Genomic DNA, 12,500 nt, shown 5'->3' on the forward strand with positions numbered 1-12,500 from the left:
AAATGTAAACAACTATAAAATCCTTTCTTAGCTAAGTGAGTTAATGCAAGGTGATCATAAGTGCAAAAGTATTTTTCATTTTATTTCAATTATTTTCTTGCACTTGCTCAGTATTCATGCACACATCAAGACATATATGTACATGCATACACATATGGATGCAGATATAAAATGTGTAAGTTAGAAAAAGGATGCATGTTGCACATCTTGTAGTTACTGGTGGGTCTGCACACTTAATTTTACTCTTACCTTTTAAGAAGTAAAGGTAATATTAGTATAAACTCTCCAGGATAAAAATTATTACCCTATTACTTGCTGTTGTGAATATAATATTTTTATTTCTTAGCTGTAAAATGTGTCACATTTCTGAGAAAATAAAGTTAAATTGTGCAATTAAAAACATTAAAGGATATCATTGGCAATGACGATCAAGTTTTAAATTTTGTTTTCCCAAATATTTTCAGATAATTTTTGTTTGAATTCTATAACATACAAAAAATCATGTTTCAGGAACATATGCTCTGCTTTTAAAAATGTGTGACTGAATTTTAGTGCTCATTAAAGAGAAGCTTATAATAGCTCTGGCTGGAACTGAGCGTAGTGCAGACAGGTTCTGTATATTCCTCCTTGTAACTCCGCCAGTGCACCTCATCCTGACCTATAGCACTTCGCTATTTTAGTCCTGGGCTGCTTTTGAGAGAGACTGACAAGAGTGCCAAGTTATATAGAGGTTAATTGATATGGGTAAATGTCCACTAGAATTTTTGTTGAAACTCTCTCTCTTCTTTCCTCTAATGGTGTATTATCTTTTGCTTTGCAGACTCCAAATCTGTTTGGGGGGGAAAAAAAAAAAAAAAAAAAAAAGAAAAAAAGAAGTACATTTTGACCCGCTTCAATATTTATTCCAGGATGTTCCTAGAATACATCATCCCCTATCTGCTTCTCATAGAACATGCTGTAGTGTTTATATTGTTCAGTTATCAATAATACATTCATTCCAGTCAGCTTTATAATGCTATCTGTAGTTCATAATTTGCCTCCTGACTTTCTAATATCTTGCAAATATAACCAGGAGAAAATCCTGTTCCTTTCAACAACTGAATAAACAGCAAAATAACGCGATGAGCTCCACGTGTATTGCACAGTCTGCTTTACACTTTCAGACCAATAACTCAGCTCCTCAGGAACACTTCGCAGTCCTCTCAGACATTTTCTCCCCTTAAAAAAAAATTATATCTGTTTTTCTCAATTATAAATCAAGTTAACATGAGGTTAGTAAAGGATGCAAACAAGATAAAAGATTAGGAATTTTCAAATGAAGTATGAAATTTGACCAGCACAAATTGTACATAACTTAAAAGGCATGACAATAGAGGTAGAAAAAAAACCCTTTGGAATGATTCCCAGCCTTCTGGAGGAAAGAATGTGTGTCTGCCTTGGCAGATTGCAGCATATTGGACCCTAAAACTGCAGCAACTTTATACAGAGGAAAGTTATTTTAGAGGTTTTTAAAAATGCATTAGACCTAGTTTTTCTTTTACTACATTGCCTGTACATGCATGATAAATAAAGCAAGCCTACTTCACAGGCAAAAGAGATCAGAAATAATTCTTAAAACAATTTTTACACCCTTAATGTTCCCATAAAATAGCTTTTCTCCAAAATGCACAGCACAAGCAACCACATGACCTGAACATATGGCATAAGAGATGTGTATATCTCATGAGTTTCTGAAGATTACTGTATTAACTCCCAAAAAACATGTAACGGTCTCCCAAGTTACCATGAAATCATATTGAAACTAGTTTATACTGGACTTTCTACTCCCACGCTGCGTACCGCCGTTACATTTAAAGTTCCTCAGGGCGAGGACTGTGTCTGTGTCTATTTTGTAAGGTGTTATGCAAACATATAGTGTTGGAATTACTCACAAACAATCAAGAGTAGGCAGGCAGTAACCTCAACTCGGGCCACGAGATCTTGTATATCTATACCATTGCTTGCTGCCATGTCTTATACCTGTGTGCATACATAGGTGAGCATACATGCACATGGAAACACAGTGGTGTGTACTGGTGATAGCAGTGAGGATGCAGAGGTAAAATCTGTTTCCAGTCTTTTTTCTGGCAATTTTGTCCTCAGTTAACTGAAAACATGAAACCATTGCATTAACAGACCGCACACTCTCATGCTTGTGTAATTTAAGGAAGTAAAATTTTTTTGAATCAAAATTTCAGAAAACAAGTGAATGGTACATTCTGAACAATTACCTAGTTTTTAAACTGATTGTGCATTTTTAGATCAGAGAGAATGAAGTCAGTTCCTTTGAAAATAAATAAATTACAGGGTTTATGACTCAGATAGAGGGAATGTGGTGTCCTTGGTGTAACTTAGAATAAACTACAAAGGAAGTTACATGTATACTCTTAAAAAATTTTGTATTAAAAGAATGAACAAAATCTTTCATAATTACTTATGTCTCGTCCCCAGCCATGCTTTTTGCAAAGCAGAACCTGTTGTATTTTGGTCACCTGCAAGCCCTATCACTGGCTCTTAAAACTGTGAAGTCATGATTTAAATAAAAAGAGACAAATTTTAGTAAAAGCTAGATGCTGTCCCCTCTATTTTTCTACTGTTCTTGATGAACACATTTCCCCCGCAGATTACCCATCAAATAACTGCATAGTTCTCTGATTGATTCTGCTAAAACAAAAAACAAAAAAAAAAAAGAAGAAGATATATTTCCTCCATAGTACAGATAACTTAGTTCCTGTACCTGTGAGACCGTCTCTGACTGTAGTCCCTGCAAAGCTTACCCCTCATGCCTACAGTGGAAATAGCCAGTAAATCCACATTCAAAGGCAAAACTCCTTTGCTCCCATTTCTTCTTTAGCCAGATACTTATGTTTTCTTCTCAGCGGAGCAGCAAACCCACTGTTAAAGCTCCAAAAGTGACTTCTTTGATCCTAAAAGAGAGAGAGAATAAACTGAGAGTCCTTCAAAAAGCAGTATTAAATGAGCTTTGTAGAGTTGCATTCAGCTGAAATACGGGGGGACAGACACTTGGGTCTGGGTTGTACTTTAGCTACGGAGAGCCCCTCATCGAGGTCCTCTTTGCCTGTTGCAGAGTGTGGGGTTTTTTTTGCTAAACCGTCATGCATAGCCTGGATGCCTCCCAGGAGTCTTGCTGTGTGTGTAAAATGTGTACCTGTTCCTTCCCCTGCCTTCACCTTGCACACTCTTCCTCGGAGTGGGGAGCCTGATCACTGCCATCCTCTTCAGAGGCTACTTCTGAGAACTACAGTGAAAATCAGTGATGTTCCCCTACAGCTCTGTTTTGGGGAAGGGAGAATGGATGTTCTGTTGTTGATTTTGCTTAATGAGTAAAGAAGAGCAGAGAGAGAAATTGTAACAAAGTCTACATCAATTCACAGTAGTTCATGCAGCCTAAAAGCGATTCTGTCTTCTGAAGACTCATTTGTAAGTAGATTCTCTTCATCTGCACCAGCAACAGGGAGTAGAAATCAGTTCAGTCACTCTACCAAATATTGATAACCTGTTACATTGGCCTTTAGATGGCATATGTGACCTGGGAGACAGGAACTGGGTATCTGACAGTCATCACCGAGAAAGCTTGTAGAAATAATTAAATCAGTTTTGTTATTTTGCTGTAGGTAAGGCACACTCTGACTAGGTCTTTTTTGCATAACTCCTATTAAAACTAATGGAAGCCATACACACAGGAGAGAAAAAAGGACTCATAAATAAATTTTCCTCATCTTAACACTGTCTTACTAGTGTTTTCTTTCTTCTCTAGGCACCTTAACAATGAACATGCATTGGATGACAGAAGCACTGCTCAGTGTCGGGTGCAAATGCAAGTGGTTCAGCAGTTAGAAATACAGGTTTGTTACATGGATGTAATATCTTATTACTTATTTACTATTAACCTAAACTAAATTAAAAACATTTGCGTTAGTGTCTCTAGCTTAAAGCCATATGTTTCTTGCATGAAATTTGTTGATATTCATGAACAAGTGGGTTTTTTTACTTAAAAGATTTTTCACATTATAAATTATGCAATAATTATCTAACATCAGCATTGTCTACAGTATTTTGCTTGAACTAAGACCCTAATGCCATTCATCACAAATGAAAAATGCAGTCCCTGGAGCAGAGACTGGATCCAAGCCATCTTCACTTCTTGAAATGCTGGGTCAGGACCCCTCTTTCTTCTTCCCTGTCTGACCTGGTGCTTGTCTATGCCATTCTGCAGGACAAAGGAGTAGCAGAACGTATCTCCACCCAAAATGACTCCCAGCCTGATGGTGGGCATTTTTCTGCCAGGGGAAGGCGTAACGTCAGCCCCGCTCTGGGGGTCCGCAGGGAGTCCCATGTCTGGGACCGCAGGACTCGGGTTCCCTGTTCAGGCTCTAACCGTTACAGGTCACTGCGTGTATGTGAGTGCTCCCTCCAGCTTGCGCTGGGAGCGCCGAGTACCCCTGGGGACTCCCAGTATTTAGACTACACTTCCCAGGCTACCGAGGCGCAAGCCTTGGCACCCCAGAATGACTGTGCAGGACACTTACACCCTGCCACCCCCTCTAGCCTGTACGGGAGTCATAGGAGGGCATTTCTCGGGGGTCCTGTCCCTTGTTGGGACCATTCAGAGATGCTCAAGGGGCTCAGCAAGGGACTGAGATTTTTTTTCCGCATTTGTTGCCATATGTGGAGAAAGAAGGATCAACACCTTTCAGCTTTCTTGCCTTTTGGCATATTGTCTCACTGTTCTCATTCATCTAAGAATACTTGTTCGTCTTTCAGCCAAGGCAACCTCTTTGGGTCTTTTGTATTTTAATACTGGAAACCCAAAGCGATGAGAGGAGTGTACAATAATGGCATTTATTGTCATTTCCCTTAAAATGAAAGCTTTATAAATCCAGGCAAAGCTGCAGTTTCTTTTACAAGATTTGCAGGATAGTGTTAGTTTAACTTGTTTGTTAGGAACTTACGTCATGGCAAATAGCATGTCTGTGAAGTGTCACACACATAATACGAAGCCTAAGAAGAAAGCTTTTTTCCACCCCCCTGCCTTAAATGTTCTTTTATTAAGATGTTCTATAATTAAAATTATATCCAGGACACCCAAAATATCTGCAGTAAATACAGGTAGTTTCCTTTTCTTAAAATTACTTACAAGTTGTTTTCCTCAGTCCAGTCTGTCTACAGGCGTGACTCTTGAGCTGAATTTATGCAAGAAAGCATTACAGAACTCTCTGGAAAATGGCAGCATTAAACACGAAGTGATTCTTGTTGCAATTGATATTGTAATTGTGTTGTAGATATCCAGAGTCCTATTACTTGAATACAATTTTGAGCATTTCTTCTTGCAACCTGGCTTTTGAAAAAAATATTATTCTTTTCATGCTGTAAGATACATTTTCCTCTTTTATGTTCTGATGTTTTTTATCAACAAGTTACATATTTCAAACACTTTCTCCTCTTTCTTTTTTTTTTTTTTTTTAGTTTGGTAATTTGAGCCTGAAACTACAAATATTTATGTAGCGTATGATCAGAAAATGGTATCGGTTAGGAAAAAGTAGAGGTTTCAGTAACATGATGTTTTCTCAAAGCAGTTTAAGGGCTGCCTGAGAACTGTTTACCATTTACAAAGGCTAGGCTGTAATGTAACAGTCCAAGTGAAGATTTAGCTTGCAGTGTGACCAATTATGCCATTTTTTGCTTTGTCTGACTGCTAGTGAAGTAAGGTCCATCAGTTGTAATGAGACCCAGTGCAGTGTCGATGCCGACTCGGTGGCAGAGTTCAGCGTTTCACACTGCCTGGGCTCTGTCACTCTATTGAATTAGATTGATGATGGCAGATTGCAGGGGGCACTAACTGGACCTCAGTGGGAAAGGATGAAGTGTGTAGACAATCCTGGCAGGCACTGTGCTTTGAGGACCCTTCACCCCTTCACAGCTGTTGGCACTAGTCCATTGCTAACAGTGTCCACAGGACTTTAAAGAGACACTATGGGCCTTCTAATTTATGGTCTTAGTAACTTGTTACTGTCGAGGCAACTGTGACCTCAATTCTCTTATTGACAAAAAGATGAAGTGTTATTTGTTTTCTCTGACCTTTTAACATATGAAAGGCTATAAAAGTTTTTTGGGGTTTTTTTTTTTTTCTTTCTTCTTTCTTTCCATGTCCAAAGTTGCATTTCCTTTCAGATAAGTTTCTACTGACATAGACTTTTATATGCAGGAATCATTACACTGAGACAAGCTCAATGATAAGATGTATCACGGCAGTAAAATAGCTGTATCAGTCATTTCTAAAATGCTTCTGATCTCACTCTTTCTTAACAGCTTTCTAAAGAACGCGAACGTCTTCAAGCAATGATGACCCACTTGCACATGCGACCCTCGGAGCCCAAGCCATCTCCAAAACCTGTAAGTGCATATTGCTTTATAAACAGTAAATAGGTCTACAAATGTAGCAGACTAAGAAAATGAACAATTTAGTGACAGTTGGAAAACAATGAGTGTGATGAAAAATATGGCAATAAAATGAAGGTAAAATGCAATAGCTTGTCAAATTGTATGTTTCTTTAAAAGTAATGCTATCTTTTACAAAATCTATCCAATCTACACCATAGGTGACACTAAACAAAGTACACCTATAAGTGTCCAAATCATTGCCTTGAGACTGAAACTAGAGAGAATATCTTTCTGTGATAGTTTTACAGATATTAAAAGGAAACCCACTTTGAAAGATTGGAAGTGCAGTGGACTCTGTGGCAGTAAAAAAGTAAACGTAAAGAGAGTCTAGGTACTTAGGAAATTTCTGAAATGACTTACAGGAGACACAAATAAACAATTTGTTATTCTTAAACAAATGAATGGCAATGCTGTTTCATGCAGCAAATTTAAACAATTGTAAACATGGCAGGGGTGTGTGCGTGCTCGGTTTCTGTCAAGACTGCAGTGTCGTGCATCCACTGTGATGTTGTTGGGGTTGGTACAGGCACTGAAAAGTCACTGTTGTTCCCAGCCGCTCCACGGTGCTGCATCAGGCCCCAGTTGTGCAGCTGGATCTGCAGTCTGATCCAACCCCCCTGAAACTGAACGGGGCTTCACGTAAGCAAAAGTATTTTCTGACGCAGGTCCAGTTTTATACTGTCAAGGTGTCAGGCATCACAGTACATACACTATGCTTAGATACACCGCATTTATAACAGAAACTGTGTGACACATTAAATGTTCATTAATGTTAGCTGTGACGGTAACTTTTGTACATGCAAAGTGGGAAGGATATACCAGTACCTGAAGATGAAATGTAGATGAAAATCTGTGTCTATCAAAGTCAGGAAATGTAGGCGGAAGGAACATAATCTGTTTTAAAGAGCACACTTGCATATCACGCCCAGTTAATGTAAAGGACAGCATACTCCATCTCTTGTGTTTTCACCTCCACATACTTCAAAGAAAATCTTTGTTTGAGGGCACACTTTATAACCTGATGATGAATAGAGAAAGTGTTAGCATTTCCTTAACCCCTACCTTTATGAGAGAAAATTTAGTTGCATTATTTTTACTTTTATTAGCCTAACTAAATTCTAATTTTTATTTTAGATTATCTACTAGGGAAAGGCATTTGGAAACTTTAATTTTAGTATATATGGCATATATATTAATAAAGCAATCTCATTGCTTTTTCCATTTCCATGCATTGTGAAGTTTTTCTGTCACACAGGCTTCTCAAGCAATTCAGGTTAGGTACCAAATGCTGCTGAACTGTGTGGGAAAAGGTTTTCAGAACACATTTCTACTATTTAATTATTTTAACCCCAGATGATCTGTAGTCCATCAAAATTTTGAGAATATTGTTTCTTTACAGTTTTAAGCGACTGTCTCATTTCAATAAGATTATTTTTCTCATTCCTTCCTATAGTATAATGTAGATAATCACAAGACAGAATAATTGTCTCATAAATCCATCAGGAATCTGCAGCTTGTTCTTTTCCAATTAATTATTCAATCAGTAAATTTTTTAAAACTCCAGCAGCATGGTTACATCTACACTAATAAAGAATTTTCAGCCTATAATCCAAAACAGAACCTGAATGAATAATGTAATTGAAGTATTACATTACATAAACCACACATGAAAGAATTGCTAATTGCGTTTGATGGTGGGCAATTAATACAGAATCTTAGATGAGCGATTTAAAATGAAACCACAGTTTAAAGTTCCCTTTGGAACTACAGATATCTGAAGTGGTGAGCTGCACTACTGGCCTCAAATTGGTTTGAAAGAAGAGTGGTCAATACTACTTCCCCCCCCCCCCCCCCCCTAAAATTTATACACTGTACAAAAGAAGCTTCAAAATTGATATGATAGTAGAGATTTATGGTCTCATGTGCAGTGGCTCAGTTGAGACGGCCCACACATTTGATAAATATTAATAGCATGAATTTATTACCAAGGAGAAATGAGCTCTGTTGGTTCATCACTGCACCCTTAACAGCTATCAGTACATGAACACAAGGTGCAACCGCACTGTCTATTATATGACCCCATTTACTCTCTGAATGGTACTTCATTAAATGGTACCTTTTGGCCATGCTATGGATGGATGAAAATCAAAGTTATCAAGGCTGCGAGTCCTGAATAATGAGTTTCACCCAACCTTGAATATATTCAGATGAGCTGAGGTGGCTAAGTGCTCATCCTAGGTTTTACATGCTTTTCTTTAGTTAATAATAAATTCTATTTTATCAGTTCATGATTGCATGCCTACAAACATGTTATGCTTATTATTGCCAGCTAGTAGAATAAGTTACCATAACATTGTAAACATAGTAGTTTGCATCCATACAGATTGAGTATTTCTGCAGCTTTTGTAATTTTTAGTGTGCCTATAACTTATATTTGGCTACACGCTATTGCTGTGCTACAAGTTTTACTGTTTTATGCTTTTTCATGTTGCATTTTCTGGTTGACAAATATATAGGTTAAAGTATCTTTTGGTGAAATGCTGTGGAAGTAAACCTTTCTTTTTCTTTCTAATTTGTGTGCCTGTTTGTAAGAGAAAAATGATTATAAAAATCAAATGCACATTTAAAAGCTTTGATATTAAAAACAAAGGTTAACAATTCACAGTTAAGAAAGCTATATGTTATTTAAATCTTCCTTCCTCTCTCAGACTCTTCAAAAATTTTTGCCACAGACAAGCTTAAACTCTTAGCTTTGTGAATGTATTAAATAAAGCATTTGGTAGCATTATCTGAGCTTTTTTTTATGTACGTAACAAAGAATTCCCATTCCAGTCTGCTAGCTTAGAGTATGAGCAGAAGAACAGTCTGTGGTTTATTGGGAACAGATGCACTTGGGGATGCCTTCAGGGTGCCAGTCGTTATTATTAGACTGCTAATGTGCTTCTTCTGGCTGCTGCCCAAGAAAGAAGAACAATTAGCTGGCATATGTTAATTTTTGTTTCCCTAACAAATCTCTCTACTGACTAAATGTGTAAAACAAATCCACAAAGAAAGATCAATCAATGCTGTACACATCATTTTCTCACCATTAAAAAGAGGTTTATCTTAAGAAGTGTATTTGGGATTTGAAAAGGCAGGTGTTACTAAATTATACACAAAACCCAAATTTTCTGCGTTTAGCCACTTGCAGTTGCTCCATGCAGATGAAGAACAATTAATATTAGTTTTCTTGCTCAGCTCTATAAATTACTGTATAAAGTGGAAATGACTACAGATTACCCCTTATGAGTATCATTTAAGTATATGGCAGCAATCTTTTTATGTGCTGCCCTGAGTATAAATTCTGCTAATTGGATGCTATTTATGACAAAAGATGTATGGTAAATATGACAGAGGTAATACGAGTTTTTGATAATGAGGAACAGGGCCTTACTGAGGGAGTAATGAAGGGCACACTGTTAAACAGCTTGCATACATTCTCACCTTTTTTTCCTTTTTTCTACCCTGACACCCACTTTCCAGGGTACATCAGCAATAAGTGACACTGTAATCATAAATTGAAAATGATACTTCCAGAGGAATTGGCAAACTTGACATTTCATTATATTTGTTAACACATGCCACAAATGATTGTTAGTGAGGAAATTCCATTTCCCTCTCTCCATCTCCAATCAGATTTAATTTGAAAATTTTCAGCCTCCTCCGGCTAATTTGCAATTAAGACAATTTTGTTTGAATATGTAGTAATGTCATTACCATTCCACCAAATTAGCAAGGAGACTAAAGGTCAGTGTAAAATTTTCCAGCTGGCTGGAGCCTCTCAGCTGAGATTTGGGACTGGGGGAAAAAAAAATCCGCCAAAACTCTGGCAGCATCAGAACAGCAACTTAAGTCTTGTTTATATGAATGCTAACATCTTTTATTACATTTATTGTTGTTATTGTTGTTTCAGCAGGAGCTAGATCTGTTTCACAACAGGCCTAAATAATCACCAGCTAGTTTCTATTGCAGGCAAACATACTTTCTGTGAACTCTGGTAGTACTAGAAGGAGTTAGTCCTAAGTAACATTGCAGCAGATTATTAGATAACCTCTAACAGCATCCTCTAATTAGAGTTCTTATGATACAATTTCATCCTGTAATTAGTTGAGATTGGCTGCTTCCTTTTGCAGCTTATTAGTGGCAACACAGCTGTAGAAGTGAATCCACTCTCATTTGTCAAACCTTTTTAAGTCTTCCCCCCCCCCCCGCCTCTGCTTTTTCTTTACTTTCCTTTTGGGTTTCTGCAGCTCAATTTGGTGTCTAGTGTCACCATGTCTAAGAACATGTTGGAGACATCCCCACAGAGCTTACCTCAAACTCCCACAACACCAACGGCCCCAGTCACCCCAATTACCCAGGGACCTTCCGTAATCACCCCGGCCAGTGTACCCAATGTGGGAGCCATTCGAAGAAGACATTCAGACAAATACAACATTCCCATGTCATCAGGTAGGACACTTTGGATCAATACTTTTATTTTGATATTCCCCAAATTTATGCTGTAACGAAAATATCATAGAGGCAAACTGAGGATGTCAAAGAGGTGTTTAATAGAGATGACTTTAAAAGAATATTTTTAACTTCTGATTTATTTTGCCGATGATGATAAAGAAAAACTGAAGGAAAAGAAGGTCTGAAACAGTCTTGTTTTAGCGTAAGAAGTTAATACTGGGTACGTGAAAAGGTTGATATTAATGATGATATATACTCCTCTAGCTGCTGTCAGCCCGTGTTAACCATATTTAATTCTGTATATGCGTATTAGTGTACTTCTCTGCTAACCAGAGAAAAATCCTACAAAGGGATGTTTTAGATGGGAAATGAGAGAGGGCAGGGAAGGAGATTGCTGACCGTCACTGTACGACCATGTAAGAAAATATTCAGTTTGCACATTTTAAAAGGGTCTTGCTGCTGGAAGCACGCTGGATGGCTGGGTACACCACTGCTGGCATACATTAAGCAACCGACTAGGGCATGCTTTGTTTGCACTTTTATGTTGAGGAGCACAGAAAAGACTTTTTGGTATAATTTGCTTGTCTGTGGCCTTTTTTGAGTTCCGGAGTAAATAGTTCCTTTGAAAATTGTTGTGAGCACATAGCAAACGTCATCAATCGTAATACACAATGCAGGCAGCTAATAACATTAATGTACAGTTTGTGTGGTTTTATTTTACAGAAATTGCCCCAAACTATGAATTTTATAAAAATGCAGATGTCAGACCTCCATTTACTTATGCAACTCTCATAAGGCAGGTAAGTAGAGAGAAAATTAAGTTTGCCTAATTAAATTAAAATTCATTAATGCTTAAAGTAAGGCTTGGTTGAGAAAGTGTCATCCAGTCTAGTTAGTAAACCATTATTTTATGTCACTATGTATCTTGTCTCATTTCAGGCTATCATGGAATCGAGTGACAGGCAGTTAACACTTAATGAAATTTACAGCTGGTTTACACGGACATTTGCTTACTTCAGGCGTAATGCAGCAACTTGGAAGGTAACTTCTTTGCCGGCAGTTCAAAGATGCCTCGCGCAGTTCCTTACAGATAGCACAAGGAACATTTATTTACATGACATAAGCAGATTAGTATCTGCTTCCCCTCTTTTTAACCTGCCTCTTGAATGGAATGAATTCCCTCTCTCAAAATGACAAGTGAAAGAATAATTTTGCCTCTGATACAGTTTTCTAATTTGGTGCAATTAATAGCTGAGGCTTGGCAGAGAAATGAGGGCCTGACACACTAATTACAGTGTGAGCACTCAATCATCAACACCTTTGTTAGTCGCACTATATTACTTTTTCTCTTGCATATTATTGGCTAATTAGTTTGAAAAATGTCTGTTTGCCTTGTGCAACAAACGGAGGCTGTAGGTTTTGTCTTGGTCTGTGCCTTTTGTACACATCATACCTCATCGTACAGACTGAAGCTGCCACAGGAGTGAGGGCCATGGCTACTCAGC

General features: G+C 37.8%; 1 protein-coding gene across 1 annotated transcript in view; it reads left to right on the forward strand.

Annotated features, from left to right (window-relative positions):
* FOXP2 (forkhead box P2) overlaps nt 1-12,500 on the forward strand; it is a 392,766-nt gene that overhangs the window by 340,392 nt on the left and 39,874 nt on the right. The window contains exons 11-15 of the mRNA XM_080391001.1: nt 3,818-3,905; nt 6,370-6,453; nt 10,791-10,992; nt 11,719-11,795; nt 11,935-12,036. Of these exons, the coding sequence (XP_080247127.1) occupies nt 3,818-3,905; nt 6,370-6,453; nt 10,791-10,992; nt 11,719-11,795; nt 11,935-12,036 (553 nt within the window). The remainder of the gene's footprint in view (nt 1-3,817; nt 3,906-6,369; nt 6,454-10,790; nt 10,993-11,718; nt 11,796-11,934; nt 12,037-12,500) is intronic.

The sequence above is a fragment of the Falco punctatus genome, assembly GCF_963210335.1.
Source record: "Falco punctatus genome assembly, chromosome: 6".
NCBI classification, from domain to species: domain Eukaryota; kingdom Metazoa; phylum Chordata; class Aves; order Falconiformes; family Falconidae; genus Falco; species Falco punctatus.